The sequence below is a fragment of the Haliaeetus leucocephalus genome, unplaced genomic scaffold (genome assembly GCF_000737465.1).
Source record: "Haliaeetus leucocephalus isolate CR32 unplaced genomic scaffold, Haliaeetus_leucocephalus-4.0 Scaffold92, whole genome shotgun sequence".
In the NCBI taxonomy this organism is placed as follows: domain Eukaryota; kingdom Metazoa; phylum Chordata; class Aves; order Accipitriformes; family Accipitridae; genus Haliaeetus; species Haliaeetus leucocephalus.
The window spans coordinates 1,984,878-2,009,581 of NW_010972528.1; the positions used below are offsets into that span (position 1 = coordinate 1,984,878).

At 54.6% G+C, this 24,704-nt stretch overlaps 2 protein-coding genes across 7 annotated transcripts; one reads left to right on the top strand and one right to left on the bottom strand.

The window, feature by feature from the left end:
• The first annotated feature begins 61 nt into the window (after positions 1 to 61).
• COG4 (component of oligomeric golgi complex 4) lies at positions 62 to 15,500 on the top strand. Of its 6 annotated transcripts, XM_010584102.1 has the most exons (20): positions 62 to 218; positions 791 to 873; positions 1,590 to 1,704; positions 2,438 to 2,612; positions 3,219 to 3,412; positions 3,874 to 3,979; positions 5,269 to 5,426; positions 5,989 to 6,047; positions 7,438 to 7,571; positions 8,094 to 8,212; positions 8,608 to 8,774; positions 9,438 to 9,603; positions 11,135 to 11,197; positions 11,678 to 11,794; positions 13,457 to 13,549; positions 13,845 to 13,928; positions 14,247 to 14,348; positions 14,744 to 14,872; positions 15,129 to 15,296; positions 15,412 to 15,500. In XM_010584102.1, the coding sequence occupies exons 1-19, from the start codon at positions 72 to 74 to the stop codon at positions 15,261 to 15,263; spliced, it is 2,346 nt and encodes a 781-aa protein (XP_010582404.1). In that variant the 5' UTR covers positions 62 to 71; the 3' UTR covers positions 15,264 to 15,296; positions 15,412 to 15,500. The 6 variants fall into 6 exon arrangements, with proteins under 6 accessions (XP_010582404.1, XP_010582396.1, XP_010582411.1 ...); XM_010584094.1 differs by lacking the exon at positions 15,412 to 15,500 and having other exon boundaries at positions 15,129 to 15,349; XM_010584117.1 differs by lacking the exon at positions 15,412 to 15,500 and having other exon boundaries at positions 140 to 207; positions 15,129 to 15,349.
• A 1,297-nt stretch (positions 15,501 to 16,797) lies between these two features.
• FUK (fucokinase) lies at positions 16,798 to 24,069 on the bottom strand. Its single transcript, XM_010585207.1, has 23 exons — positions 24,000 to 24,069; positions 23,756 to 23,913; positions 23,615 to 23,665; positions 23,408 to 23,533; positions 23,132 to 23,204; positions 22,746 to 22,843; positions 22,516 to 22,596; positions 22,307 to 22,426; positions 21,965 to 22,106; positions 21,590 to 21,717; positions 21,386 to 21,487; positions 20,783 to 20,953; positions 20,642 to 20,709; positions 20,110 to 20,480; positions 19,645 to 19,855; positions 19,383 to 19,549; positions 19,079 to 19,306; positions 18,781 to 18,924; positions 18,487 to 18,606; positions 18,225 to 18,412; positions 17,927 to 18,026; positions 17,171 to 17,394; positions 16,798 to 16,932 (listed from the first exon to the last, which is right to left on the bottom strand). The coding sequence occupies exons 1-23, from the start codon at positions 24,067 to 24,069 to the stop codon at positions 16,816 to 16,818; spliced, it is 3,258 nt and encodes a 1,085-aa protein (XP_010583509.1). The 3' UTR covers positions 16,798 to 16,815.
• Positions 24,070 to 24,704: the final 635 nt, after the last annotated feature.

Consider the following 24,704-nt stretch of genomic DNA (forward strand, 5'->3'; position numbering starts at 1 on the left):
ACGTTCAGGCACCGCCCACGGCAGGCCCGACGGGCCTCACGGCGGTATCGGCCGCGTCACTGCACCCCAAGATGGCGGCGGCCACGGCGCCGGGCCTGAGGGCGCCGGGGGGAGAGGGCGGTGGTTCGGCCGCCTCCGCCCTCTCCATGGAGCGGATTGAGTCGCTCACCGACTTGTCGGACCTGGAGGCCGCCTACAGCCGGCTGTGTGAGGAGGAGGTGTGTGGGGGGGCGGGCCCCGTGAGGCCGCGGGGCTCCCGGCGGCCATCGGCTGCGACGGGGCGGGCTGGGGCGGGCCGGGACGCGGCACCCCGGAGGTGTTGGCTGCTCTAGCCCCCTCCGGCCCGCTGCTGTGGTGACAAGGAGAGCGGGTGCCTCGCTGTCAACGGCTTTCCTAGTCGTCCGGATCCCTTGCAGAGGGATTAAATACGGGCCTGACGTGGGGGGGATGGTGCCGCCTCCGCGGAGCCGGTGTCCCCGAATCGTGAGCAGCCTGCAGTTTCAGGGTCCTCCTGCGTTGAGAGCTCGGCCAGGGGAGGAGTTTGTGGGTTACCTGACTTAAAAGTTGTGTGATGAGGTTTGCATAACTGATGCTTTCAAATCGCAAAAAATATAAAAATTTACAGGATTAAAATGAGAGCTTAGGAAGGATTTATTTGTCGTATAAGCTCTCGGAAGTGCTAACGCCTTCCTAGCTGCGTGTCCTTGACTTGGATGTAGGGTCTGCCCTAAGTCGCTGGCCTGGAGGAGAGCTGAAGTCACACAAGACTTCCTTCGTCCTTTTCTTTCAGAAAGTCGTGCAGGAAGAGCTGGATGCCCTCCTGGAACAGCAAAGCACTATAGAGAACAAGATGGTTGCACTTCATCGCATGGGGTTAGTGATCCCCACCCTCTCCCCTTCTTTGGGCTTCTGCGCACTGTTCAGTACCTCTCTGCTTACTGCATGACATGAAAATTCCCTTGAGTGTTGTGAGGGAAACACATCATTCTGAGAAAATGTCAGACTTTAAATCAGTTTGTGGTAGGGAACAGTAGTTGGATCCTCAGCCCCAGGCGCCCAGTTCTTTTAAGCAGCACTAACAGAGGGAACTGCTGCGCCCTCACATGGACTGACCCGTTCCGGTGTAGGCTGGGCAGTTCTTTGAAGGTCTCACCCCAGAGACTGTCAGTTTTCAGCATGAATGCTTGGATCAGATGTCTTGTGTCAGGCTGTTTACAGGTGTGGACAGATATTGCTGCCTCTTTGTGGTGAGCTTGTGCAGGCAGCCTGGAAATTCATCTGAAGTGGCCTCATGTCTAGTAGAAGCTTGGAGTACAAGTTTACAGACTTCACCTTCCACTTCAGAAGTGGAGAGTATCATAAAGCCTCAGTAGCCTGTCTGGTAGCGAGACAGTTGTTAGTCTGCCTGTGCAGCTTCTTCCAAAGCAGTCTGTTTGATTTTGATGCTTTGCTCCTTTAGGGGGGTCATGAAATGAGAGATACTGTAGCTGACAGGAGCAGTTGGGTTTGGAGGAAGAACCATCCTGCTGTTGCAGACCATCCGACTACTTAATATTTGCATCTCATGTTCAATTTGCTTGTGTTTCCAGCCCTAATTTGCAGCTTATCGAGGGGGATGCCCAGCAGTTGGCAGGGATGATCACATTCACCTGTAACCTGGCTGAGAACGTCAGCAGTAAAGTCCGCCAGCTTGACCTTGCCAAGGTAACTGGACTGAGGGGGTGTTTGGGACTTGTAACCACCAAGCCATATTCCATCTGCTCATATGCTCACAGCCCAATAGAGAAATCTGCTCTTTTCTTTAGTGGGCAGGTGGGCTGGAAACTACTTTGTTCTTTATTTTAGCAGTATCTAGTGTTGCTAGGTAATGGTATCTTGCTGGGCTCCTGGATATTGCAGGGTACAAGAGTAAATAATGCATATGCTATTCCATGTAGCGGCTGGTTCTCCGGCACGCCCTTCTGAATATGGTAAATAAGCTGAGGTTAGTCTTCATTAGCACTCTTGTCAACTACTGCAGCACAGAGCACAGTGGAGATGGTCATTGTCACCCAAGACCAGTCAGGAATCCGGGCTGTTACATTCTTTGTACAGAGATAGGCTAAGAGGCGTCAAGTCCCAGTGCTCAGCACAACTGCTCAAATCAAAACAGATAATGTGCAGTTGTATCTCTGGTCTCTGCCTGTTTGTTTAAGTGGAGTATGGCCTCTGAGTTCAACCTGAGTTTTGACAAATGCTGTTCCTCTTTTGGAGCCATTGATCTTATGACTTTTTAAGTAGTTTGGGGTTTCTGCTTACATAGTTGTTTATTGTGTAGAGAAGTATTGCTTCAGTCTGTTTCTTCCTTTCCTTCCACCCCCCACTGTCTTCTCCTCTTTAATTATCTTTCCCTGGTCCAGCACGCAGCAGGAAGCCTTACTGGTTGCCTTTCTTGCAGAATCGACTCTATCAGGCCATTCAGAGAGCTGATGACATCCTTGACCTGAAGTTCTGCATGGATGGAGTTCAAACAGCCCTGCGAAATGAAGATTATGAACAAGCAGCAGCTCATATCCATCGCTATCTGTCTCTGGACAAATCGGTGATTGAGCTCAGTCGTCAGGGCAAGGAAGGTAAGTACTGTTTGTGAGGAGAAGCTGATAAGTCACCTTTCCAGTAGATAACTAGAGGCTGCATGATTTCCATGGCAGATAGCCTCAGCCCAGTAGACAAAGCAGAAGATCTAATGCTAGCCAAAGATCTTAGTATGTTATAGAGTAAGACAGAAATGAATGTTTTTGATGTGTTACTAGGTTTGAATTATCATTAGTTGAAAGGAGAGTTCCTGACACACAGCTTTAATAATATTTCATGTGCTAACTAGGTGAAGGACAAAATGTTCAGGACAAAAGAAGTGAGGGAGAAGGCTCTGTCAGGGAGAAATGTTGCAGTGTTATGGTGTGCTACCAAGCAGAGCAACTGGAAATGAAGGAGTAAATTGCCTGATCTCTAAAAGAAATGTCCGGGTTGATGTGTTCGCATCCTCCGTGCAAGACCACGACATCAGCTGTGTGTACATCACACATGTACCTATCTTTCTTTGCTCGTAGGGGAATTCCAGTGTGTCTTCTGCTTTACCACCTTAGGGCTGCACAGTGTCCTGGGAAAAAAGGTAGCCCTTGATACAGTACTAACATTGTGCTGTCACTTTTCCCTTTCTTTTCTGTCCTTTTGACCAGGGGGCATAATTGATGCCAACCTGAAGCTCCTGCAGGAAGCAGAGCAGCGCCTAAAGACAATTGTCACAGAGAAATTCGACACAGCTATGAAGCAGGGAGACTTGCCCCAGGTGGAACGGTTCTTCAAGATCTTTCCTCTGCTAGGCTTACATGAAGAGGGGCTGAGCAAGTTCTCGGAGTACCTCTGCAAGCAGGTAACAGGTTCTGTGAAACATATTGTGACCTGTCTGGTCTCCTAGGGGAAAGCAAAACCCAATCTCCGTCAGCAGATGTTGTGGAAAGAGATCTTGGCTCTGGCCTGTTAATCTTAGAAACCAGCACTTGTTCATCTCTCTCCCTGCATTTTGCATCCTGGGATGGGCTTTGTAGTGTCTGCATACAGATCCTGCTGGTTGGCTAGCTTCTCTCTTCCTCTTTGGGCTTGCTTAAAGCTCATACAAGGGAGCCTGGAAAGAGAAGCAAGTTTCTGCCTCTCCTTGATCCTTGAGTTTTCCACAAGAGAGGAGAGGGTCCCTGTTCAAAGCAGGAACGACAGCAATAGCTCTTGCAATAGGAAGGCCAGCAAAAGCTCTGTAGGGCAAGAGACAGAGGACCGCCTTATGGGATGAAGAATATCTTTGAGTATTACCAGCTGACTGGTCCTTTTGTCATGCAGGTGGCCAACAAAGCAGAAGAGAACCTGCAGTTGGTGATGGGGACAGACATGAGTGACCGTCGAGCTGCTGTCATCTTTGCGGACACGCTGACACTCCTCTTCGAAGGTAATCTTCCTTTCCTCTTTGCTGATCGATTGAAAATAGTCCATGATGAGACTGCCCATCAATTTAAATGCATTTAATTTTAGCACCAGGAGATCACAAAATGCCTCCTTCCCCTTTGAGCTATGGGAGTGTCATGCTAGAGGGACGGGGACACAACTAATAGACTTTTTCCCAGCCAGGAGAGGGCATTACAATAAGCAAGCTTTCCTACATACAGCTTGTGCAGGCACAAAGTGGATTTGCAAAGGATTTGTTGGCTTCCTCCAGGAATCAGCTCTTCCTGTTCTCTGCATCCTCAAAACAAATGGGTATTCCCTGAAGGTTTCTTCAGACATGCAGCTCTCCACACAAACAAATTGGATCCCTTAAGACTGAGCAGCTGTTGATGCCTCCAGGCCTGGCTCTTCAAGGAGGACCTCAGGAGATTGAAAGCAGAGAGGGAAGGGAGAGAAGGCAGTATGAAAGCTCTGTGGGAGTGCTGCCAAAGACAGTAATTGAGACCCCATGGTGATTAACCATCTTCTCTATTAAGTCTGCTATAATTCCAGGCTGCACCACTGCCAAGTCACTCTACCAGCCTGGCACCTTTTTTACTATTGAAGGTCCTTAGAGCTGCCAAGGCTTTCTTGGCAGTAGTGCCAAAAGAGGGGGAGCGTTGCTAAGTCTTGGAGTAGAGAGTTTGTGAGAAGAAAGCAATATTGTAGACATAACCTCCTTGGAGGTGAGCTTTTTCTCCAAGGAGGTCTTGCCTTTACTAATGCTTGCTCTCTTGGGCATCTGCGCGACAGATAAGAGCAGAGCTTTCCCTAGGCTGATTTTCCTAGCACTGCTCTTCTCCTGTAACCTGGCAGGTGCTGAAAGCTGAGACTGGGCTTGGGTGGCAGTTATGTCCCCTGTCAGGTTTAGCTCATGCGGCTTTTTCCTGTGGAAACTTTCTGCCTTGTGTGTTGCTGGGTAGGAGGGCAGCTGACACACATCACATGCCAGGAGCTCTCTTTACGAAGAGAGATGGCTTCTACTCCAGGAGATTTGCACTGCAGTCTTCCAATAAACAGCAGAGAGGATGGAAGGCATCATATGCAGAGAGAAGATGCCATGGAACGAAGGCTGGTAATGACAGGCCTTCAGTGAGGCACTAGAGAGTGGCTGGACAGTCTAAACTGTTTATCTGGGGAGTGAATGATCCCTTGTTAGGTCCTGTCTGTGGACCTGTGTAGCTCTGCTCTGGGTCCAGACTGCATGGGAACTCCTGCTTGAGTCTCTCTCTTGTGCTTCCCCTCTCCCTGCAGGGATTGCTCGCATTGTGGAGACCCACCAGCCCATTGTGGAGACCTACTACGGGCCAGGGAGGCTGTACACCCTCATCAAGCACCTGCAAGTGGAGTGCGACCGGCAGGTGGAGAAGGTGGTGGACAAGTTCATCAAAGAGAGGGACTATCACAGGCAGGTAAGGGTCGTGTAATGCTGCCTGACACAGCCAACTGCGGCCTCCATCCAACTCCGTGGGGCTCTGACTGCCATAGAGGTGGCAAAGTTTGACCTTGTGTATCAAGAGAAACCTTGCTTTCTTCCATATTTGCACTGATGGCTGAAGGAGTCCAGCCTGTAGCTATCCCTTCTGTTGCAAAGAAGGATTCATTGGGAGCATGGTAAGTGGACCCTGGGTACAGGATTCCTTGCTCTGCGGGTCTGTAGGGCACTTTCAGTACACCTTACCCACGGTCTTGTTCCTGCTTCTGTGTTAGATGCAGGACTGCTATAACTGTCTCATGGTCACATACCTTGGTGCCTCCGTTGGAGTTCCCATGCCACTGCCCTTCCTGGCAGGCTGAGCTCTGTCTTGGAGGAGGTGAAGAGATGTGTTTCTCTTCTCTGGCAGTGCTTTCTGCAAAGCATTCCTATCACCCTCCTTGAGTAAGCACCTCCTTAAGCTATAGCATGAGAAGCAGCTGTTAACTCCAAGTCATCAGCAAAGACTTTGATGACTCTCCCTTTTTTTGTGATTGCAGTTCCAGCAAGTTCAGAATAGCATGATGAGAAGTTCTTCTGCAGAGAAGATTGAACCAAGGTACAAACAAAACCTCTTTTTGCTCTCTAACCTTCCACTCTTGAGCTGTTATTAACACTACTTAGCATTTAGATAACCCTCCCAGTCTTCCAGAGGCTTTGTGGCTACTAAAGCATAAAATCCAATTGTTAGGTGCCTTTCACTGCCCTTTTATAAAGGCAGCTTCTGTGCTGGTGCTTTATTTTGCTTACTCGTTACTTTTGAGCCTTGATTGGCCCTAAACATTGCTGGAGGGCTGGCAATATCACTGCACACGAAGGACTGAAACTTTATAATTGCTTGTGCCCACTACCTTTTGATGGTCAGATTACGGTCCTCGGAGCCCACAAAATGGAGCAGCTCCCTGGACAGATAATTTATGACAGAATCAGGAATAAATCTTTGGGTCTTATTTAACCTGTACTGCTGCTGCAGCAACACTGGAAACATCAGTTTCCTGCTAATGAACTGAAGTGCTTTCCATCTTCCTCCTTTTCTTCTTGAGTTTTTGCATAGCCCTTAAGTAAGGCCATTTGAAAGTGCACCCAGCCCTTCTGGCATTGCATGACTTCTCAACATGCCTTGAAAGAAAACTTAAGTTCCTCAAGCAAGATCTGTCTGTGAGCCTGCATGACTTCAGTGGTAATACAGAGATCCACTTACCATTTGCTCTGAGTAACTGTGCAGGCATCCCAGGTTTTCTGAGCTTTTGCTTTTTAATCTGTAAAATAAAGATAATGGTTCCTTGTCCCACTTGTGTGTTGTGAGGCTCTGAGCAGGATTTGTAAAGTTCTTTTTTGCACGCTAGCGAAAAAGCTGCTGATGTGACAGTCTTTTTTTTCAGTCATCTGTGATCTGAACACTGTGTTCTGCATTGTCACATGCTTTTTTGGTCTCACATTTCCTGAGCTGTTGAGCTTAAACAGATTCTTCATCGTTTTCAGAGAAACATAAATCTGTGCACAAAAGCAGATACATGGAGATGGCAGGAACATATTTCTAACACTGACCACGTAGGGCTCACAGAGTCATAGCAAAACTGTGGTAGGAAAAGGACTGCCAAAGGTCTCTAGTCCAACCTCCCATGCAAAACAGGGCTAATTCTGAAGTTATATCAGGTTGCTTAAAGTCTTGCAGTCCTTGCTGTTGTGATTTTAACGTGGTTGTTCTCACATCAATGAGGAAAAAAGAAGCTTCTCTGTAATGATTTTTTTTCAGGACGTTTTGTTTTTATGTGCATTCTTTGCACGTACCAGTTATTCTGCTGAGCTTTGCCACTCAACAGCACAGATGGAAAGGGACAGTATTGATCTCATAGCAAGAGAACAGAAAACACACTACATAACTGAATGAAATTAGTGTCTCTCCTTTTGTAGGCTTTCTACCTTGATTTTTGCTATGTTCCTTCCAGGGAACTTGACCCTATTTTAACAGAAGTCACTTTGATGAACGCCCGCAGTGAGCTCTACTTGAGGTTCATCAAGAGACGAATAATAGCCGATTTTGAGGTGGGAGACTCCATGGCCTCAGAGGAGGTAAAGCAAGGTAACACCTTGAATACCAATACTTACAGGCTCTCTGCTCCTTACAGCCAGAAGTAGAGATATATCTGAGTTAGTGGCAGAGCAGTGACACAGGATCTGCAAAGATGCTTTGGGAGCACTCTGTGGAGGAGGATTGTGTAGCCTGGCCTCCCCAAATCTGTTTTCAGCACTGGTTGTTCCCTCTAATAGGGAAACCAACATTAGGAATGACTGCAGAGCACAATAAACAAGGTCCCCAAAGAGAGGGAGGGCCCTTTGGTTGCTGCAGGCACAGATCCTAAAGGTGGAGGCCACAGGGTAAACACGCTCAGGGTTTATGGTATTCCATGGAGCTCTGGAAATCACTTTTGTCACCTGCAAAATTCAGCTCAGCAATTTCAGCTCCACAGTCAAGGCCTGTGATTTATTCCAGGTTGGGCTTTGCAGGTGTGTGTCCATTGGGTGCCCATAGGACAGGCAGCAAGGGGATTAGCTGGAACCTCTGTCTTGGTGCCTGCTGATGGTTCTCTTTTGCATTCTGTAGAGCATCAAAAATACCTGGACAAGCTCCTCAACAACTGTCTGCTGAGCCGCACGATGCAAGAGCTCATTGGCTACTACATCACCATGGAGGAATACTTCATGAGGGAGACTGTCAACAAGGTAGGGCTCAGACTGCTGCTTGCAATAGCCTGCACTCTCTGCTAGCGGCTGAGACCTCTACATGTGCTCTACAGTCCTCTACTGAGCATCCCTAGTGAGGGAGATGAGTACATGGCAGGTCTGCAGTTGTTGGGAAGGTCTTTTGTTTTCCTTGGCCTTGAAAAGCAAGTAGTTGTTTCTGAACTTTGACTCCAAACATACTCCTGAGTATCTTCCAGAGACAGGTCTTCCAGGTCTATGGGCTACTGAAAACTAGGATGAGTGATGCCAGGCCACACATGGTACAGTTCAGCTCAGGGTGAAATGGACAGGCTGGCAGTTTGGTCTTACAGCACTGCTCTGAAAGGGCACCTTTGCTCGCTGAGCTCAGGGCACTGAGGCAGCTTTCTTTGCAGGCTGTTGCCATGGACAGCTATGAGAAGGGCCAGCTCACCTCCAGCATGGTGGATGACGTGTTTTATATAGTGAAGAAGTGCATTGGGCGTGCTCTGTCCAGCTCCAGCATAGACTGTCTCTGTGCCATGATCAACCACTCCACCACCGAGCTGGAGTCTGACTTCAGGTAATGAAAATACACCAGGTTCATTGTAACTCGCCTCCACCTCATGTTCTGCAAACAGTGTTTGCTTGTGTTCTTCACCTTTGAACCTCTGCTTTGTCATGTCCATGGAAGATACTCGTAGGAAGCAGCATCAGGTGTGGCATGGGAAGCTGGAGCTGGGCATACTTTTCTCACAGTAGTGGTGGTCACCTGTAGAACAAACAGAAAAAGGAACCTCATGGCCCCAAATCCTTATGCGACTCAGTCACCATATAGCATTGGAGTGCTATCCTGCTTGGTGGTACACGGTCACCCCTAATTGTTCTCTGGGTTGCCTGTGAGATTGCTTTGTAACTTGAACTTGGGGTGAACCTGCAGAAATTGTCCTGCTCCTGTTTTTTCATCGCAACATGGGAGTGGGGAACCGTGACTGAAGACAGCAGACAGCTGCAGGCAGCATTTTTGGGAAAACTCAGAAACTGGGTGGTTGTAGGTTTTTTTCAGCCTTGTGTCCTTTAGATGCTCTCAGGAGATATTTGCCAGCCCTCTTTTGTCCCTGTTAAGTTCCACTTACCTTGTTCAGGTCACAGCTCAGACAGAGTGCTGTCCCCCATCACAGAGCACAACTCTGCTGTGGCTTGCAGTATTTGCTCCAAGCCCTGATATGTTCTGCTTGCCCCATAGGGAGGTTCTGTACAACAAGCTGAAGCAGGGCTTTCCAGCCACGACCTTCCAGGACTTCCAGAGAGGGGTGACCAGTGCCGTGAACATCATGCACAGCAGCCTGCAGCAGGGCAAGTTCGATACCAAAGGCATTGAAAGCACCGACGAGGCCAAGCAGTCCTTTCTGGTGGGTTTGGTGGCTGTTCTGGTGTAGAATGAGTTGAGGTGAGGGGAAAGACAATGGAGAGCTCTTGGGAACAGGGTTGGTGTGACTATCACATGTTCAGAGAACCTGAAAACCTGTTCAGGCATGGCGAGTGACCTGACTTTGGATGTCTGGTAGGTCGTTCTACCTCACCTCATGTTTGCAGGGTTTCCACACCAGACCTGTGCGAGTATGATCCTGTGACTGCCTCTTAGGCTGCTGCAATGGTGGTTCCCTCCAGGCTGGGAAAGAGTTTGTGCTTTTTTGAGGTGTCCATCAATCCTGTTCTTCACAGGCTCTGCACAAAGGTGGGAGAGCATCTCATCCACACCTTCCTCTAGATGAAAAAGTTTTCAGGCCCACGCTCAGGGCTTCTTCATTCTTGCTTATCGGATCGAAAAGTTTCCATTAGAGCAGTGTTGTCTGCTCTGCTTGGCCTGCAAGATCCTCCTGTTGCCTTCTAACAGCCAGCGCTGCAAATCTCTGCATGCTTGAGCAGGCCAGAACATGGCAGTGAGCATTAGAGACCCCTTGGAGAGCATTTGAAGGGCCATCACTCCTGTCTTTTGCAGCATAACACATCCTTCCCCATGGTGGAATGCTGTATAGACCTTGCATTGTGGAAAAGACCTCACTGGGAGAGCAGCTCTGGATCTGATCTCTCAGCCAGCCCTGCTGTTTGAGCAGACCTGTGGGCAGAGACTCAGAGCACTGGAGAGGGGCTGGCTCACCTTGACTTTTCTCCCTCTCTGTAAGTTGCTGTGAACACCCAGTGCTGAAGAGGCTCCTTGGGACTTTCACTGTACAAGGAGAGAAGGCAACAAAGCGAACGGGAAGGACTGAACTCTTCCATTTCATTAAATTCTTGGTTACAGGTTTCTGCATTTCTTGAAGCAAAGTGCTTAAAATGTCAGTTCTCCCACTGGAATTCCTCATTCACCTGTCAGCTTGCCTCATTTCCTTGTCTGCACAAACCCCAGCCTTATAGTGACGTTTAGTTCAGCTTCAGCAGGTAGGGAACAGTCTGTTCAGTGAAGAACAGATACTCATCTGGCAGGACAGGTGCTGACTCCCCTGCCTAGATACAAATACACTCCTGCCTCCCCTGCTTCTCTGGACATGGTGTATAAACCGTCACTTCCAGCCATTCCTGGTCTGTTGTTCTTCATGACACTGTCACAGAAAGTTAGGGGTACATCCTGTCTTCCACCAGTAACCCATGAGTGGGGCTTTGCTGCAACATAGTGGACAGAATGATGAGGAAAAGGAGTAAACTATCTCAAACTTTGTACTAGCTGCAGGTTCAGCACACATGCTCAGTTACTGAAGTTCAGCTTCATGCAGCTCTGTGAATCTGCAATGCTTTGATCACAGGGTAGCACCTCTGTCCCTCAAGTATTTGCATTTCAGCCTGTACTGTGAGCAGGGCATGGAGTAAACGTATGGACTTGGGGCTGAGACGCTGGGATGTTCCAGTGAATTCTACTTGGGTTTGTTTTGTTGTTTTTTCCAGGTGACCTTAAACAATGTGGAAGTCTGCAGTGAAAACATCATGACCCTAAAGAAGACTTTGGAGGTGCAGTCTGGATTCTTTACTGTTTTTTTCTTAATCAGATTTCTAATATCCTCCCTTTGGGGGGTGAGGGGGGTCAAGTAATCTATCTGGACTTCACTATGCCCAAATTCCTGAGGTCTTCCCTCCAGCCTTAGGAAAGCAATTTTGAGCTGGCAGAGCAATCTCCAGCTGATAGTAGCAGCTGGAAATACCAGTTCCTTCAGCTTGACCAACCTGGCACAGGCTGGGAGCCAGTGGAATAACATGTGCATCATTGAGAGGTTGTGGTTCTCTGGTGCTGGGCTATATAGCCTCTGGCTTCCTTTCTTGCTGTCCTCTCCCCAGCTGGAGCCAGCAGCCTCTGCCTTCACAGGGGCGGGAGTCTGGCGCCTATCCTAGCCTGCAAGTGTAATGGTGGGCAGCCAGAGCTCAGCAACAGGAAGGGATAGAAACTGCCCAGGTTATTTATTTGCAACTTGCTTGTGGATCTCTTCCCTGCAGAGTGACTGCAGCAAACTGCTTAGCCAAGGCTTTGGGGGTGAGCAAGCACAGGCCAAGATTGACAGCTGTCTCTCTGACATGGCTGCCGTCTCCAACAAATTTCGTGACCTGCTGCAGGTGGGTGCCTTGCTGAGTTACTGCTGGCCTCCAACACTAGCTGGCCAGTGTCTTCAGGGAGAGCTCAGGCAGGAATCTGAGCTCCCCAAGGTCTGGGCCATGTCTGACTCCAGGACCGCTGGGCAGGGGTGCAGGAGGGAGTAAATCAGTCAGCTTTGAGGCATGGAAACAGATCCAGCCCAGTTGCACAGCTGCACCAGCTGGTGGCTGTGTAAAAAACACTGGAAGCAGCTGCAGAGCCAGGAGGAATGCTGCTCCATTTGTCTTCACTAAGCACAGAGTTGTAGTTGGTTCAGCATTTTCAGGAGAAGAAATATTAATAGCATTTCCATCTCTTCCATTCTCCCTCATGGCGCAGCATGTTGTCAAGTTGTCCAGAGCCTCACTAGGTAACACTGAAGACAGGCTGTTGGTAGAGAAGAGCTGCTCTTCTCTCGGGTTTCTCCTCCTTTCCCAAATGGAAATACTCCCCGGCACAGGGCAGAAGGCTCTCTGGCTAAATCCACTGTCTTGTGTGGCATGCTGGGGCCTGTTGCCCTAAAATTTCACAGTGGTCTTTGGCAGGGAGAGGAACAGGGAGACCTAATACCTCCTGTGGAAAGAAACCAAGCAAAAGAGAGCATTTTGAACCACATTTGCTATCAGCTTTGTACTTTACAGAGGGGCCAGACTATTTTTTGTTTGGCTTTGCAGTTCCCTGCAGCCAGATGCCTTCAGGCTGGTATTGCCAGCGAACCCTCTTGAGGCTTGTGGTCAGTATCGAAACCAAAGAGCTCATCAGTAAGGAGTAAAACTCTCCAGTCTAGCTCTAGTGCAGTATTAAAACTGGCTGCAAAGCAATCAAGAGGCTGAGCAGCAAGCTCCTGCGCTGCCCGAGTCACACGCACATTGAATTTGCCTTGGAAAAGAACAACTGCCAGCAGGGCCTGCTTAGAAATGCCAATTTTAGTTAAAAACTTCCATCATGCCAGGCAGAATCAGTACCTGAATAGTTTCATGCCGGGTGAGCTTTCTTGACATCTTGCTGGGCCAAATGGGGGTAGTTGGCAGGAGAGGGCTTTCGGAGAGCTCTCTAGCATTGAAGCGGACAGAACAGCCTTTGCTGACAACCTGCTGCTCAGGGGAGATGCTGTGTGCTGGGGTTATGATTAATTCAGGGAACTAACTGCAGTTACAGCTTTTATCCTCCTTTTAGCTTCTCCTACTGAGCTAAGCTGCACCAGAGGTGGGAGACATCAGTTGAGTTCAATCATGGTGTCCTCCTGCCTGGTGCTGAGTGGAGAGGCTGGTGTTTGTGTCCTTTCCTACCCTGGTGGGATGTGAAAAGAATGCCTCTCTTCTGCCAGGAAACATCTGTAGCTGTGTGGGCAGGGGTGGGGGAAGCACGAGCCCTTTGGACCTGGCTGCAAGTCAGCACAACAGCAGCTTCTGGGCCAACGTCCTTCCTCCTCCTGTCATCGTGGTGTCCTCAGAGCCCTCCACAAGAAGAGCGTGGGATCTGAGACTTCTGGGTTCAGTTTCCTGTGCAAGGCTGTGGGTCTGTTGCCCCAGCTTGCAGCGATGATGGGAGGCAGCATCAAGACACCCTGGCTGTAAAGATTGTGTGCCGTTGGACAATAGCTGTGGTCAGTCACTCTCCTCTCTTCTGCCTGTCCCCATCAGGAAGGTCTCAATGAGCTGAACAGCACAGCTATCAAACCCCAGGTGAAGCCCTGGATCAACCTATTCCTCTCCATCTCCCACAACATCGAGGAGGTAAGGCTCAGCATTCTCTGCTTCCAGCCGTACTTCTGCACCCTCCATGCTCCACTCAGCAGCACAGTCAGCAACCGCTGTCTCATTCCCCTCAGTTCTCTGCTGTTCCCTCGGCACAGAACACCAGTGAAATAACCAGAACTTGCTCTGTATCCGAGCCTGGAAAGGGACATTTGGCTAGAGAAGAGCTTGAGAAAATGGAAGGGGTGCAGTGCTGCTCCAGGAGGGACCTCCATTCCTGCCCTCTGGGCCATTTGCTGCTGCATAAACAACAGCTTTTGTATTTCAATGTCAGGAGGAGTTCAGCGACTATGAAGCTAATGACCCCTGGGTCCAGCAATTCATTGTCAATCTGGAACAGCAGATGACAGAGTTCAAGGTAAGAGAGGGATGTGGCAGCCTGCCAGGCTTTGGCCAGACCTCCACATGGCATCTCCCAACTCTTCCCCTGCTCAGGGGAATGGCAGACAGAGATGTCCTCCAGTGCCTTGCAGGGCTCTTGGAGACCCAGTCACCCCCTTCAGCAATTCTGAAAGCCTGCTTGCAAGTCCCACATACCTGGATCGCTTCTGTGGTGGTCTCCGCTTGCTGAGCCTGCAAGCGATGGGTCTTTATTTGAAAGCTCTCACAGGGCTTGGGTTTTGCAGAGCTCCACTCAGTTGCTCCTGACAAGATTGACATGGGTTTCTGCTTCCAGGCTGGACTGTCTCCAGTGATTTATGACACCCTCACTGGTCTTATGACCAGTCTCATAGCCATCGAGCTGGAGAAAGTGCTGCTCAAATCCACCTTCAGCAGGGTAAGCAAAACACTGTCCTCTACCCTTCAGTCTGGCTTGACTGCAAACCCTCCATCAGGAAAACCCTCAGTAGAGGGATTGGGCAGGGCAGAGGCAAATGTTGCTCTCAGAGAAGCTCTACCACCGCCGGTGGCCAGCTCAGGGAGACCTTGCATTAGCACACACAGGGAGAAAGTGTATTTTGTGATGGGGCTGGGAAGACCTTGCATCAATAAGGGAGCTGGCTTCTAAGGTGGGTCTAAACATAAGCCCATTTAAGCTGCAATAAATGGTCTAACTGGAACCCTCCTGCTCAGAGACCTCCCCCTGCGCCCCTGTAACTTTTGTTAATTGTGTGTTTGGCACAACCCTTGGGCCTGCTCAGAGAGTTAACAGAGCTCCCTCGGTCCCCACAGCTTGGTGGTCTGCAGTTTGACAAGGAGCTGAGGTCTCTCATAGCCTATCTCACCACAGTCACCACTTGGACTATCCGCGACAAGTTTGCCCGTCTTTCCCAGATGGCCACGATCCTCAATCTGGAAAGGGTGAGCTGCACTTTTGTCTCCTTTTATTGGGGGACTGCAGGAGCCCCAGCTGGACTCTACGTGGATTTACTGGGCTCATCCAGATGTTGTCACATCTATGGGCTATGGAGAAGCTGGAAATGTTGCCCTGTGCCTGATGGGTGTTTGCCTGCAGGGGGTTAGTGGCAGGAAATACCATGACAGCAGCCAGAGTTTGAACTCACCTGTGAGGGCAGTGTGTGCCGAGTTGTCTCCTGCAGCTCTCCTCTTTCTCCAGGTGACAGAGATCCTGGATTACTGGGGCCCAAACTCAGGCCCACTCACCTGGCGCCTTACTCCAGCCGAAGTCCGGCAGGTGCTGGCTCTCCGAATTGACTTCCGCAGCGAGGATATCAAGCGGCTACGCCTGTAGTTGGTTGGTGCTTGGGTCAGCACCGCGCTGGAGGTAACAGCAGGAGGGCTGCAACCCTGGAGCTTGCCCAGGTCCTGGCCTGGGGCTGGCTGGCTGTTAGATGGTGTTGGGATGGGGTGATGTCTGCCCTTCTGCTCATGTTCCTCAGAGCAAAGGGCTTTCATGGGCCCAGGAAGAAGAGCTGCCATCCTTTTGTGGGAGCAGAAACAAGGCAGCAGAGGCATCTCTCACATTGAGAGCAGCATGACAGTTTCTGAAAACACATGCTAGTCTGAGGGACAAGCTTGTGCTACCTCCTGAATCCCTTCATTCCGCTGCCCTGCGAGAGGCCACAGGTCAGGAAATTTGGGGGCTGTTGTGGTGTGGTTCAAATATGGGTCTGCAGAGAGTGCTCTGCCCACGCTGCTGGCTGCAGTGTTCCTTCTGTACCACCAGTTCAAGGCTCAGCTACTGCAGTCTTACAAACCCTGAGACCTGGCTCTCTCCTGGTGGCAATGGGGACCATTCTGTTGAAGGGAAAAGGAGTATTTCCTTGTGTGGAAGGTGCTTGGAAAAATCCCTAGAAAGCCGCTGTAAGAAGTGGGGCTGCGTCCCTGGTGGTTTGCTGTGCCCTGTACAACTACTCTGTAAATAAACCTCACCTGGCTAAACAGCAGCCTCGGGTGGTGTGTGTGTGTCTGTGGGCCTGGAGGGAGCTGGAGAGATGCGGGACAAGAGCTGTCCACAGTTTCTCCTCTTCTACCCTGTGCCACAGCATCAAGAGAATCTTCCTGCTGCAGCTGGCTCCGGTGTTATCATGAGTACAGACACTTCTGAGAGGGAACCTGGTGCCAACCTGCCGCTTGGCGGCTTCTTGCAGCAGCACTCCCCTGCTGTCTCCCGTCAGCCAGGGCTGTGGAGGGCGATGACCAGCCCCTGCACCCAAGTTCTGCCATACCCACCCCTAGAAGAGCTTTGCCCCTCAAATGGCTGGGCCCTTGCTATCCTGCGGGGAAGGAGGAGCCCCGCTAGGGACAGAGGGGCATAAACACATACTGGGAACAAGCTTTTTTTATTCCACAAGGCTGCAGGGACTAAACTCGCTGCAGAAATATTCTCTCAGCATGGGAGAGGGACTTGATCCCACATCTGGGTGCATCCTTGGTGCAGGAGCATTGCATGCCGAACAGACAGCATGGGCCCGTGCTGCTGGAAGAGCATGAAGATTCCTGCTAGAGGCAGCATCACAAATGCTATACTTTTCCCTTTGGAGAACCACGAAAACTGGAGTGAACCCCCAAAATCAGCCTGGAGGCCCTAGCAAACTGTGCTTCCAGCAGGACCGCCCTCCAGGGATGGTTTTGCCTGCCCAGCTCGTCACAGCTTCTCCAGCCCCTGTGGCTACTGGGGCATGTAGCAGCACAAAAAGGCCACATTGAGACCTAAGGCACCTGCTGGAGCTGGCTGAAGGAGCTTTAGAGAAGCAGTGAGGATTTCCCTGCTTTGGAAGGCAGCTGACTGCTCCCTCCCTTGCTCTGCGTATCTGCTGGGAGTGGGTCAGGGCTGAAGGCCTTCACACAGCCATGTCCTCTCCAGGGTGAGCACCGTCCTTCAGATCACATCCCACAACCTCCACAGAGAAACCGCTGGTGTCCACTGCGATGCTGTGGATGCTGAAGTTGCCCAGTCCCTAGAAAAAAACAAACAAACAAAAAACCCAAACAAACAACAAAAAAAACCCAGTTACAGGTTGGGGCAGGAGCCAGCAAGGAACCTGTTCTCACCTCCAAGGTCCTGGGGAAGGCTAAGGGGACAAGCAATCTCATCCCACTCGTAGCAGGGCAAGATGCTTCTAGTGCTTGCGCGATACAAAGCAAGCATCTGGAAGCCACCTGTGACAGTGAGCCACCTGGGAGCTCATATCTCACCTCAGTTTTTGCTAGAATTTGGTGCAAAGCCTCCTTCTGCAGAGGGACTTTGGTTAAGACGTAAAGGAAGCCACCGCCACCAGCCCCAGCCAAGCACTGCCCGTAGACGTAGGGCCGTAGAGCATCCATCATGCGCCTGACGGCCAGTGGCTCGCACCCAGGGGCCATGCATTTCTTCTGCTGCCAGTAGCGGTCCAGACACTTGCCGATGAGCGGCAGGTTACCTGCAGGGGCAAACTATTTGCCTCTATTTCTTGCTCAAGAGGCAGAAACCTGTCCCTGCCTTTCCTGCTCAGCCCAAGATAAATTCCGCCTTCTCATCTACCCAATTCCTCCCAGCTCTGCCTGCCAAGCAAGCAAACCCAGCTGTTATGTTGCTGTTTATTTTTTAATCCTCCATGGGGGAATTTGCTTGCTTTAATGCTCCGGCTTCCCCTCCACAGCATCCCAGCAGCTAAAGGCCAAATGAATCCACCACACAGGTTAGGCATGGCCCCCAGCCCCATCACGGATGGCTCACAGAAAATCAACTAGACTTGGCGTGTCTAACCCCCCTTCCTCAAATCTTCACTCAAGCCTGAATTTTGGGGCATTGCCTCTAACATGCCAGTGGGAAGATCTGAGACTTCTGCAGCTGCAAGAGCCTGCAACCCCCCAGCCTTTTCACCCCTGGGACTGCACAGAGTCTCCCCAAGGAAGTCTGTGTTTCTTCAGTCGTTAAAAGGGTCAGCCTGACCCAGGAAAGGGGGCTCACACCTTGCCTCAAGGCCTGGGCACACTCCTCGGCGTTGCTCACCAGTGCGTCAGCGTTTTGCACGGTGCAGGGCAGCCTGGCATACCAGTTCCTCACCACATCCTGCAAGAGGCCAGAACGACCCTGTCGCCATCCTCCTGGCTCCAGCAGCACCCAGGGAGGTAATGCTGCACCCGCAGCTTTTGGTGCCAGCTCCCGTTGGGGTGGCAAAGCTCTGCACCAGCAAAGGGGACAGGCACCAAAGGCCACAGGGGGAGCAGAGGCCAGAGCCTGCAGCACCCAGGGGCACCCAGGCGTTACCTGGAGCAGGTTGCGGGCCAGGCGAGTCTTCCCCGTGTACACCAGCAGCAAGTGATCGTTGAGGGTCTGGGTAAAACTGTCGGGCACCAGGATCTTCTCCACCTCCACCCTGAGCGGCAGCTGGGCCTTCGACCTCCCGATTTTGATGCCGGGCACGAGCCCACCCACCTGGTCCTGCCAACCACCGCCTGCAGGGCAGAGGGTCCTCAGCCACCATTGCAGCTCCCCTCCCTGTGGGCTGGCTGCTCCCCCCAGCTGCTACCTGTCGTGAGCCTCTGCTCCAGGTGCAGCACAGCATGGATGAGGGACTCGGTGCTGGCAGCCTTCCCGGCCGCCCGGTACAGCGATGCCATCACCGCTCCTGCCAGGATGCTGCTGGTACCTGCAGGGAGCACAGGCGGGGCCAGGGCAGCAAGGCACCACACATGACTGTGACAGCTGGGGCTGGGCTCCCTGCCGTGGGGCAGCAAGGGGGATACTCCATCCCAGTGCTGGCAGCAGAAGGGACTCCCTGGCACCAGCGAGGGACTCCCCAGCCCTTTCCCTGCAGACTTACCAAGGCCAGACCCGTGGGGCAGCTTGGACCAGGTGTGCACCTCAAACCCACCCCCGAAGCTCTCCATCAGCTGGGTCTGCAGGGGTTTCTGCGAGGGGAACTGCACGACCTGAGTGCAGATGAAGGCAGCTTTGAGCAAGGCTCCTGAAAACAAAAAGAAAGCAAAGCTGACGCCCACTGCGCTACCTGCTCCCTCACCCCATCGTGCCCAAAAAGGGCTACCCTGGCACCATGGGGTCAGGACACTAAGGGGTTATCACACGTACAGAGCCAGGCTGTGCAGCTGGTGACACCTCACCTGGCGCATGCGGCTGGCAGTAATCCTGCAAGTGCTCCAGCTCTCGGCACACCAGCTCTGCCACTGCCTCACTCCGTGACGTCCCGCCAAGGCTGACGAGGCGCAGCTCTGGCTCGCTAATGCGCCGCACCCGGGCACCAATGGGCCGGCACCCATCCACCAGCACTGCCACGTCCACCACGGCCCCCCCGTGCTCATACGTGATGGGGGGGGTGTCACTCCAGCCGCCTGCCAAGGCTCACCATCAGCTCCCCAACGTCACAAGGGTGAGACATGGGTCATCTGCCTGGGGGGATGCGCTCACCAGAGAGGTCCAGGCGGGCCGGACACGCCACCTGCACCCAGTGCCCCAAGGGTGGCAGCTCCACCTGCCCCACTGTGACAAACTGGCACGAGGACATCACTGCCTGCCGGATGAGGATTTGCTCTGCCCCCTCGTAATGCCGAGCCGCTCTCACCAGCAGAGCCGGCCTGGGAAGAGAGGGACGCTGAGCCCACCGCCACGGCTCCTTGACTGCGCCGATGCCTGGGATGGGGCCCCTGCTGCTCACCAGCCCCAGCCTCACCTGCTCATCCACTTCTGCCGCTCGGCAGCCAGCTCCCGGACACCGCCAGCAATGTCCCCACTCTCCAGGTGCCCAAAAGCCGAGGCCCACTCCCTGTTAGCAGCGGGCCCGCTCCGCAAGCCCCCTTCCCCTCGTGCCATGCAGCCCAGGACCTCGGCAATGCAGGCGAGCGCCCGTGCTGCAATGCCAGCGTCACCAGCCGTAGAGGCAACTAGAAAATAAAAGGAGGCTGCAAAGCCACAGCCAGGCTGCAGGTCACCCCAAACCAGCCCACTTCTGCGATAAGCCAGCTCCAGGGGAGTGGGACTCGCATGGCTCGCACCCACCCTGGCCTGTCGGACGCCCTGGGGGTGCACCCCCACGGGATCTTGCAATGGGGGGGTGGCATCATTGGAGGGGGTGGGGAGCACCAAACAGCCCTGATTCCCAGAGATGCAAGACACAGCTCTTGTGAGTCTAGCTCACCCTCGTCCAGCGTTCCCAGCACAGCCTCATGGTAGCCCTCGTGGACGGCACTGCGGGCGAGCGGCAGGAGGCTGCTGTCCCGGCGCCCCAGCAGCACCGTCCGCACCTTGCGCTGGCCCTGCAGGAAGAAGAGGGCCCGGCGGGCTCCCAACTCCGCCGCCTTGTCCAGGCAGGGCAGCAGCTCCTGCCAGGACATGCGCCAGGCCGTCCGCCAGCACGCCAGCCGCTTGCCAGCCACTGCCGCCGGGGCCAGCAGCCACAGCACATCGTCCAGCCCCAGTGCTTCGCAGGCGTGCAGCACCGGGAAGAGCCGGGCACTGAGCAGGCAGCGGCTCCTCCGCGGCGTCTCAGCATCCCAAAGGTCCCCTTCCCTGATGGAGGGACAGCCCGTCAGCACCACCCTGGGGCGCAAGGACACCTTCCAGGAGGGGAGCCAGAATGCAAGATGGGTTGGGGTGGCTGTGACACCTCCCAATGCAGCCATCCCCAGGGGACCTGGGTCTCCTGCCCCATCCTGGCACATGGCACCTACCGTATGCCTGTCCGATGGAAAAACTCAGCCCAGGGCATGTTCAGGTAGGTGGCCTCTTCGGCAGGGCTCTGCAGGGAGACGGAGGGGCCAGTTACACCCCAGCTTTGCAGGGAGCCCCGCGCCACCTCGCCGCCCCCATACCTGCCAGTCATCGAGGCGGCCGGTGAGAGTGAACACACGACAGGGCAGGTCACGCAGCCGAACATGGTGGCCCTGCAGGACAATGTCGCGCAGCGGACAGCCCTGCAGGGCTGGCGAGGAGCCTACAGCGAGGCCTGAGAGGAGGCAGCCAGGACCGATCTCCAGGGGACCCTACAGAAGAGGTAACAGGGCACCGAGTGGCATGGCTGGTCCCAGAGCAGCCCCCAAACCAGAGCCAGATCCCAACCTCGGAAGGGGAAAACCACCCTGGGTGACAAGCTGGGGCCAGCAGGAGCCAGGTGCCAGAGGAGCACACTTTGCTTTGTCACGGGGCTACAGGGACATGGACTGCAGAAATTCAGGCCAGGCAATGGCCTCTAGGGCTCACAGCCATGACAGAGCCCCCAAGGAGAGGGACAGCCCAGTAGTAACAGCCTCCTCCCCTTGCCTGGGGAGGGTGACAGCCACCAAGGTCCACAGCACCAGCCGAAAGGGCACCTTGAATCTCACAGACGTGGGTCCCCATCCCAGCCAGGGCCACCTCACCCTCCTGCCCATTCAGTGCACTGAGAACTCAGGGTCACCCCCACCCCAGCCACATACCTGGAGGTGACAATGCTGGATGACACTGCCAGCCGCCAGCCGCACGACTCCTTCCAGCAGGCAGTTGGTGACTGAAGAGCCATCCTCCAGGAGACAGGGCTGCTGCCAGGGGCACAGAGGCACGTGGGACCGGGGTCTGGCCACACAGCCCAGAACAATCCCCAAAAAACATGCGTGAGCAAGGCTGGGCATGAAAGGACATACATCCACGTGGGAATGCGCTGTTTTGCAGAAGCGGAGGTGGCTGGCAGAGCCGGGCAGGAGCGTCAGGCTGCGGATGTGGTCACTTGCAGACGTGGTCATGTAGTCGTAGGACGCGTCGGGAATGCAGGCTGCAGAGGGGCAGGAGAGCTGTCAGCATACTGAAGGCAAATGTGGGTGTGCCTGATACTCACATGAGCCACGGGCAGCCAGGCTGAACATCCCCAGTTGAAGAGGTGGGGAGAGAAGATCTGGGGACCCGCAGTTGTGGGGAGAAACAGCCAGATGCCAAGCCCTGACCACGCCATCTCTCCCCACGCAGGCAAAGAGGGCTCAGGGATGGGTCATGTCACATGCACCCACCACAGCATCACTCACCCATGCTAAGAGGGAAGGCACGGAGAGCTGTCCACAGCACGGAGCGGGCGCTCCTTGCACTGGCGTCAGCGCCACCCTTCACAAAATCCTCCTCTGTCATCCCCCTTGCCATGCACAGCACAATGTCAAAGAAAAGGGAGAGCTGGGGAGAGAAGGGACCTGTTGGGTGCAGCCAGGCTGGCTGGTGCAGTCAGGCTGGCCCCCACCCTGCTGCTGGGTGCTCCCCTCCCGCCACCTCTCCCACCCAAATCTGGCAGTGTGTGGGCAAAGAGACACTATAGAGATTCCCAGCAGCAGCACCCATGGGGCAATGGGTCCCATCCCCCGTGGAGGGGCTGTCACCTGGATGGGCGGTGCCCCCGAGTCTAGCCCCATGTAGGTGCAGGCGTCCAGAGGAGGGATGACGTGGGTGGCCAGAAGCTGCTCAGCAGCATCCGAGGAGAAGAAAACCACCCCGCAGACCTGCTAGGGCACAGTGGGGCTGAGGCCACAGCTGTGGTGACACAAGGGATGGGGCTGGCAGGGCCACCGACACCCGAGTCATACCATACCAGTGGGACGGTGCCGTCAGGTCCCGCACACTGCCGGATCTGGGCCTCCGTGCCTTTGTAGATGATGTCACGCACCAGCCCCTGGGAGCGAGACCACCCTGATGAGCTCTTTGGGAAGCCCCAAGCCAAGCAGCCACGGCAGGGCTGGGACCCCAGCACCCAAGGGACCAAAGGAGTGGGGACCCCTGCACCTCCAAGGGATGTCCCTTGAAGGGCGAGCTGCTACCAACCTGCTCATCAGTGAGGTAGACCCCATGGTTCCTGGCATACATCTGGCTCCCGGGCACCGCGATCACTCTGACACCCTGGAAGCCGTCCCAGTCAATCCCTGGGGAGAGGGACAGAGACCAGTGCCCACTGGGGCAGTGAACATACCCACACTGGGCACAACTGCCTGAAAACCAAGCCGACAGCAGAGGCGGTGACAGCAGCATCCGGCCTCGGCCACCTTGCTGGAGGCACAACAGATGCTCCCAACCACACAGGGGTCAGCAATGCCCAAGCATCCGCACCCTCATGGGAGCACAGCGCAGGCTGAGCCAGCTGTGCCACTGCAAGCTCCGACCCCTGTCCCAAGCCAAAGTGGGTGCTGGAGGCAAGGCTGGCACCCACTCACCTGTTGCCGAGGGCACGGTGAGGAGCATGTCAGTGCTGCAGACCCACACACCAGGCGGGGAGCCAACACAGAGCTGTCGAGAGAAGGGCCACATGCCCAGCGATCGCACAGAAGGGGCCCGGACCTTGTGGGGCACCCAGCACCCTTCCTGCCCCGCTAGGAGCCCGCTAAGGGCACCCCAAAGGCTTCAGGGTGAGCCAAACCCACCCCCACGCCAGGGTGCCCAGCATCGCACAGCACAAGCCCAGGGCCCCATCCCACAGGCCACACACAGACCCGGTGCGTCATGGTCCCCAGCAGGCTGTCCAGGTTGCAGACCAGAGCTTCGGCCAGGGCGCCGGGCTCCTCCACGGGCAGGCAGGTGAAGGCCCGGCCGCAGTCATCGAAGGAGAAGTCGCGGCCCTGGCGGGGACAGGGGGGTGTCACAGGGAGGGAGAGGGTGTGATGGAGGGGTCCCAAGCTGGGCTGCCGGTCGGCTCTCACCATGTGCAGAATGAGGATGCGGGCTTCCCTCAGGACGTCGGAGGTCACCACCTGGGAGGGCAGAGCAGGGGACGCTCAGCAGGGAGGGGACGGTCACCCCGCTCCCCCCCCGGCCTCGCCAGCCGGGAGAAAGCCCCTCACCGTGCAGCCCGCCCGGGCGCTGAGGTGCTCGGCCGCCACCAGCAAGGCGTTGAGGGTGGCCCCGCCGCTGCCCAGGCGGGCCCAGGGGTCCTCCACGGCCAGGAGGAGCGGGGGGGGGCGCGGGCCCAGGCCTCCCCTCAGCCGGCGGGCCTCCAGCTCTGCCAAGCGAGAGGCCGGCGGCGCTGAGGGCTGGCACCCCCCGCCCCGCCGAGGGGAGAGGGCGAGCGCCAGCCCCGCCGCTTGCCTCGCTGGAAGGCGGAGACGCAGCCGCCGCGCTGGCAGGTGAGGAGGACGACGCTCCACTCCGCCGCCATGGCCGCGCCCGACCGCCCCGGCGACTCTCCCTCCCGTCCCCTGCGTGGCGGCCGCGGTGCCTGCTGGGAGATGTAGTCCAGCCCCCTCCTGCGTCCCCGCACCCGCTGCGGGAGGCTCGTTGGTGAGGGACTACATCTCCCAGCGTGCACTGCGCAGCCGGACAGGCCCCCGACCGCTTAAAGGCACAGTGCACCCCCGTCCCGGCGTTGTTTCCCCCACACACACCCTCCCCGAGGGGCTTGTAAAGGGGGAATGGGGGTTTTGACGTTTTTCTGCCCCAAAATGGGCCCCGGCGGTGGCGCGCACCCCCAAGTGCCCTGGGTCACCCCTGTCATGAGCCCGCCAGGCATCAGTCCGCCTCCTCGTAGGGGCTCTCCGGCGGAGTCGGGGGGTCACCCGGGTGCGGGCGGTGGGTGGCGGTGCCCGGTAGACGCCAATCTGGGTGCCGGGGTGGGCGGCTGGTGGGTGCCCGGTAGGTGCCGGGGTGGGTATCGGGGCGGACACCGAGCGGTACCGATATCCCGGGTTGTGTACCGGGGTAGATACCGGAGATGCCGGTGCGCCGGGCGCGGAGCGGCGCCGCTCGCCTCCTGCAAGTCCCACAGACCCCCGCCGGGCGGGGGGCGGCCCGGGG

What these genes read in the sequence shown, in the direction of transcription:
- COG4 (XM_010584102.1), top strand. Translation starts at nt 72, where the DNA reads ATGGCGGCGGCCACGGCGCCGGGCCTGAGGGCGCCGGGGGGAGAGGGC. An exon ending in TCAAATCCACCTTCAGCAGG is followed by an intron (nt 14,349 to 14,743) that starts GTAAGCAAAACA and finishes CGGTCCCCACAG; the next exon opens with CTTGGTGGTCTGCAGTTTGA. An exon ending in CGATCCTCAATCTGGAAAGG is followed by an intron (nt 14,873 to 15,128) that starts GTGAGCTGCACT and finishes CTCTTTCTCCAG; the next exon opens with GTGACAGAGATCCTGGATTA.
- FUK (XM_010585207.1), bottom strand. Translation starts at nt 24,069, where the DNA reads ATGGCGGCGGAGTGGAGCGTCGTCCTCCTCACCTGCCAGCGCGGCGGC. An exon ending in TGGGGACCATGACGCACCGG is followed by an intron (nt 23,205 to 23,407) that starts GTCTGTGTGTGG and finishes TTCTCTCGACAG; the next exon opens with CTCTGTGTTGGCTCCCCGCC. An exon ending in GCCCCACGGGTCTGGCCTTG is followed by an intron (nt 18,607 to 18,780) that starts GTAAGTCTGCAG and finishes TGCTCCCTGCAG; the next exon opens with GTACCAGCAGCATCCTGGCA.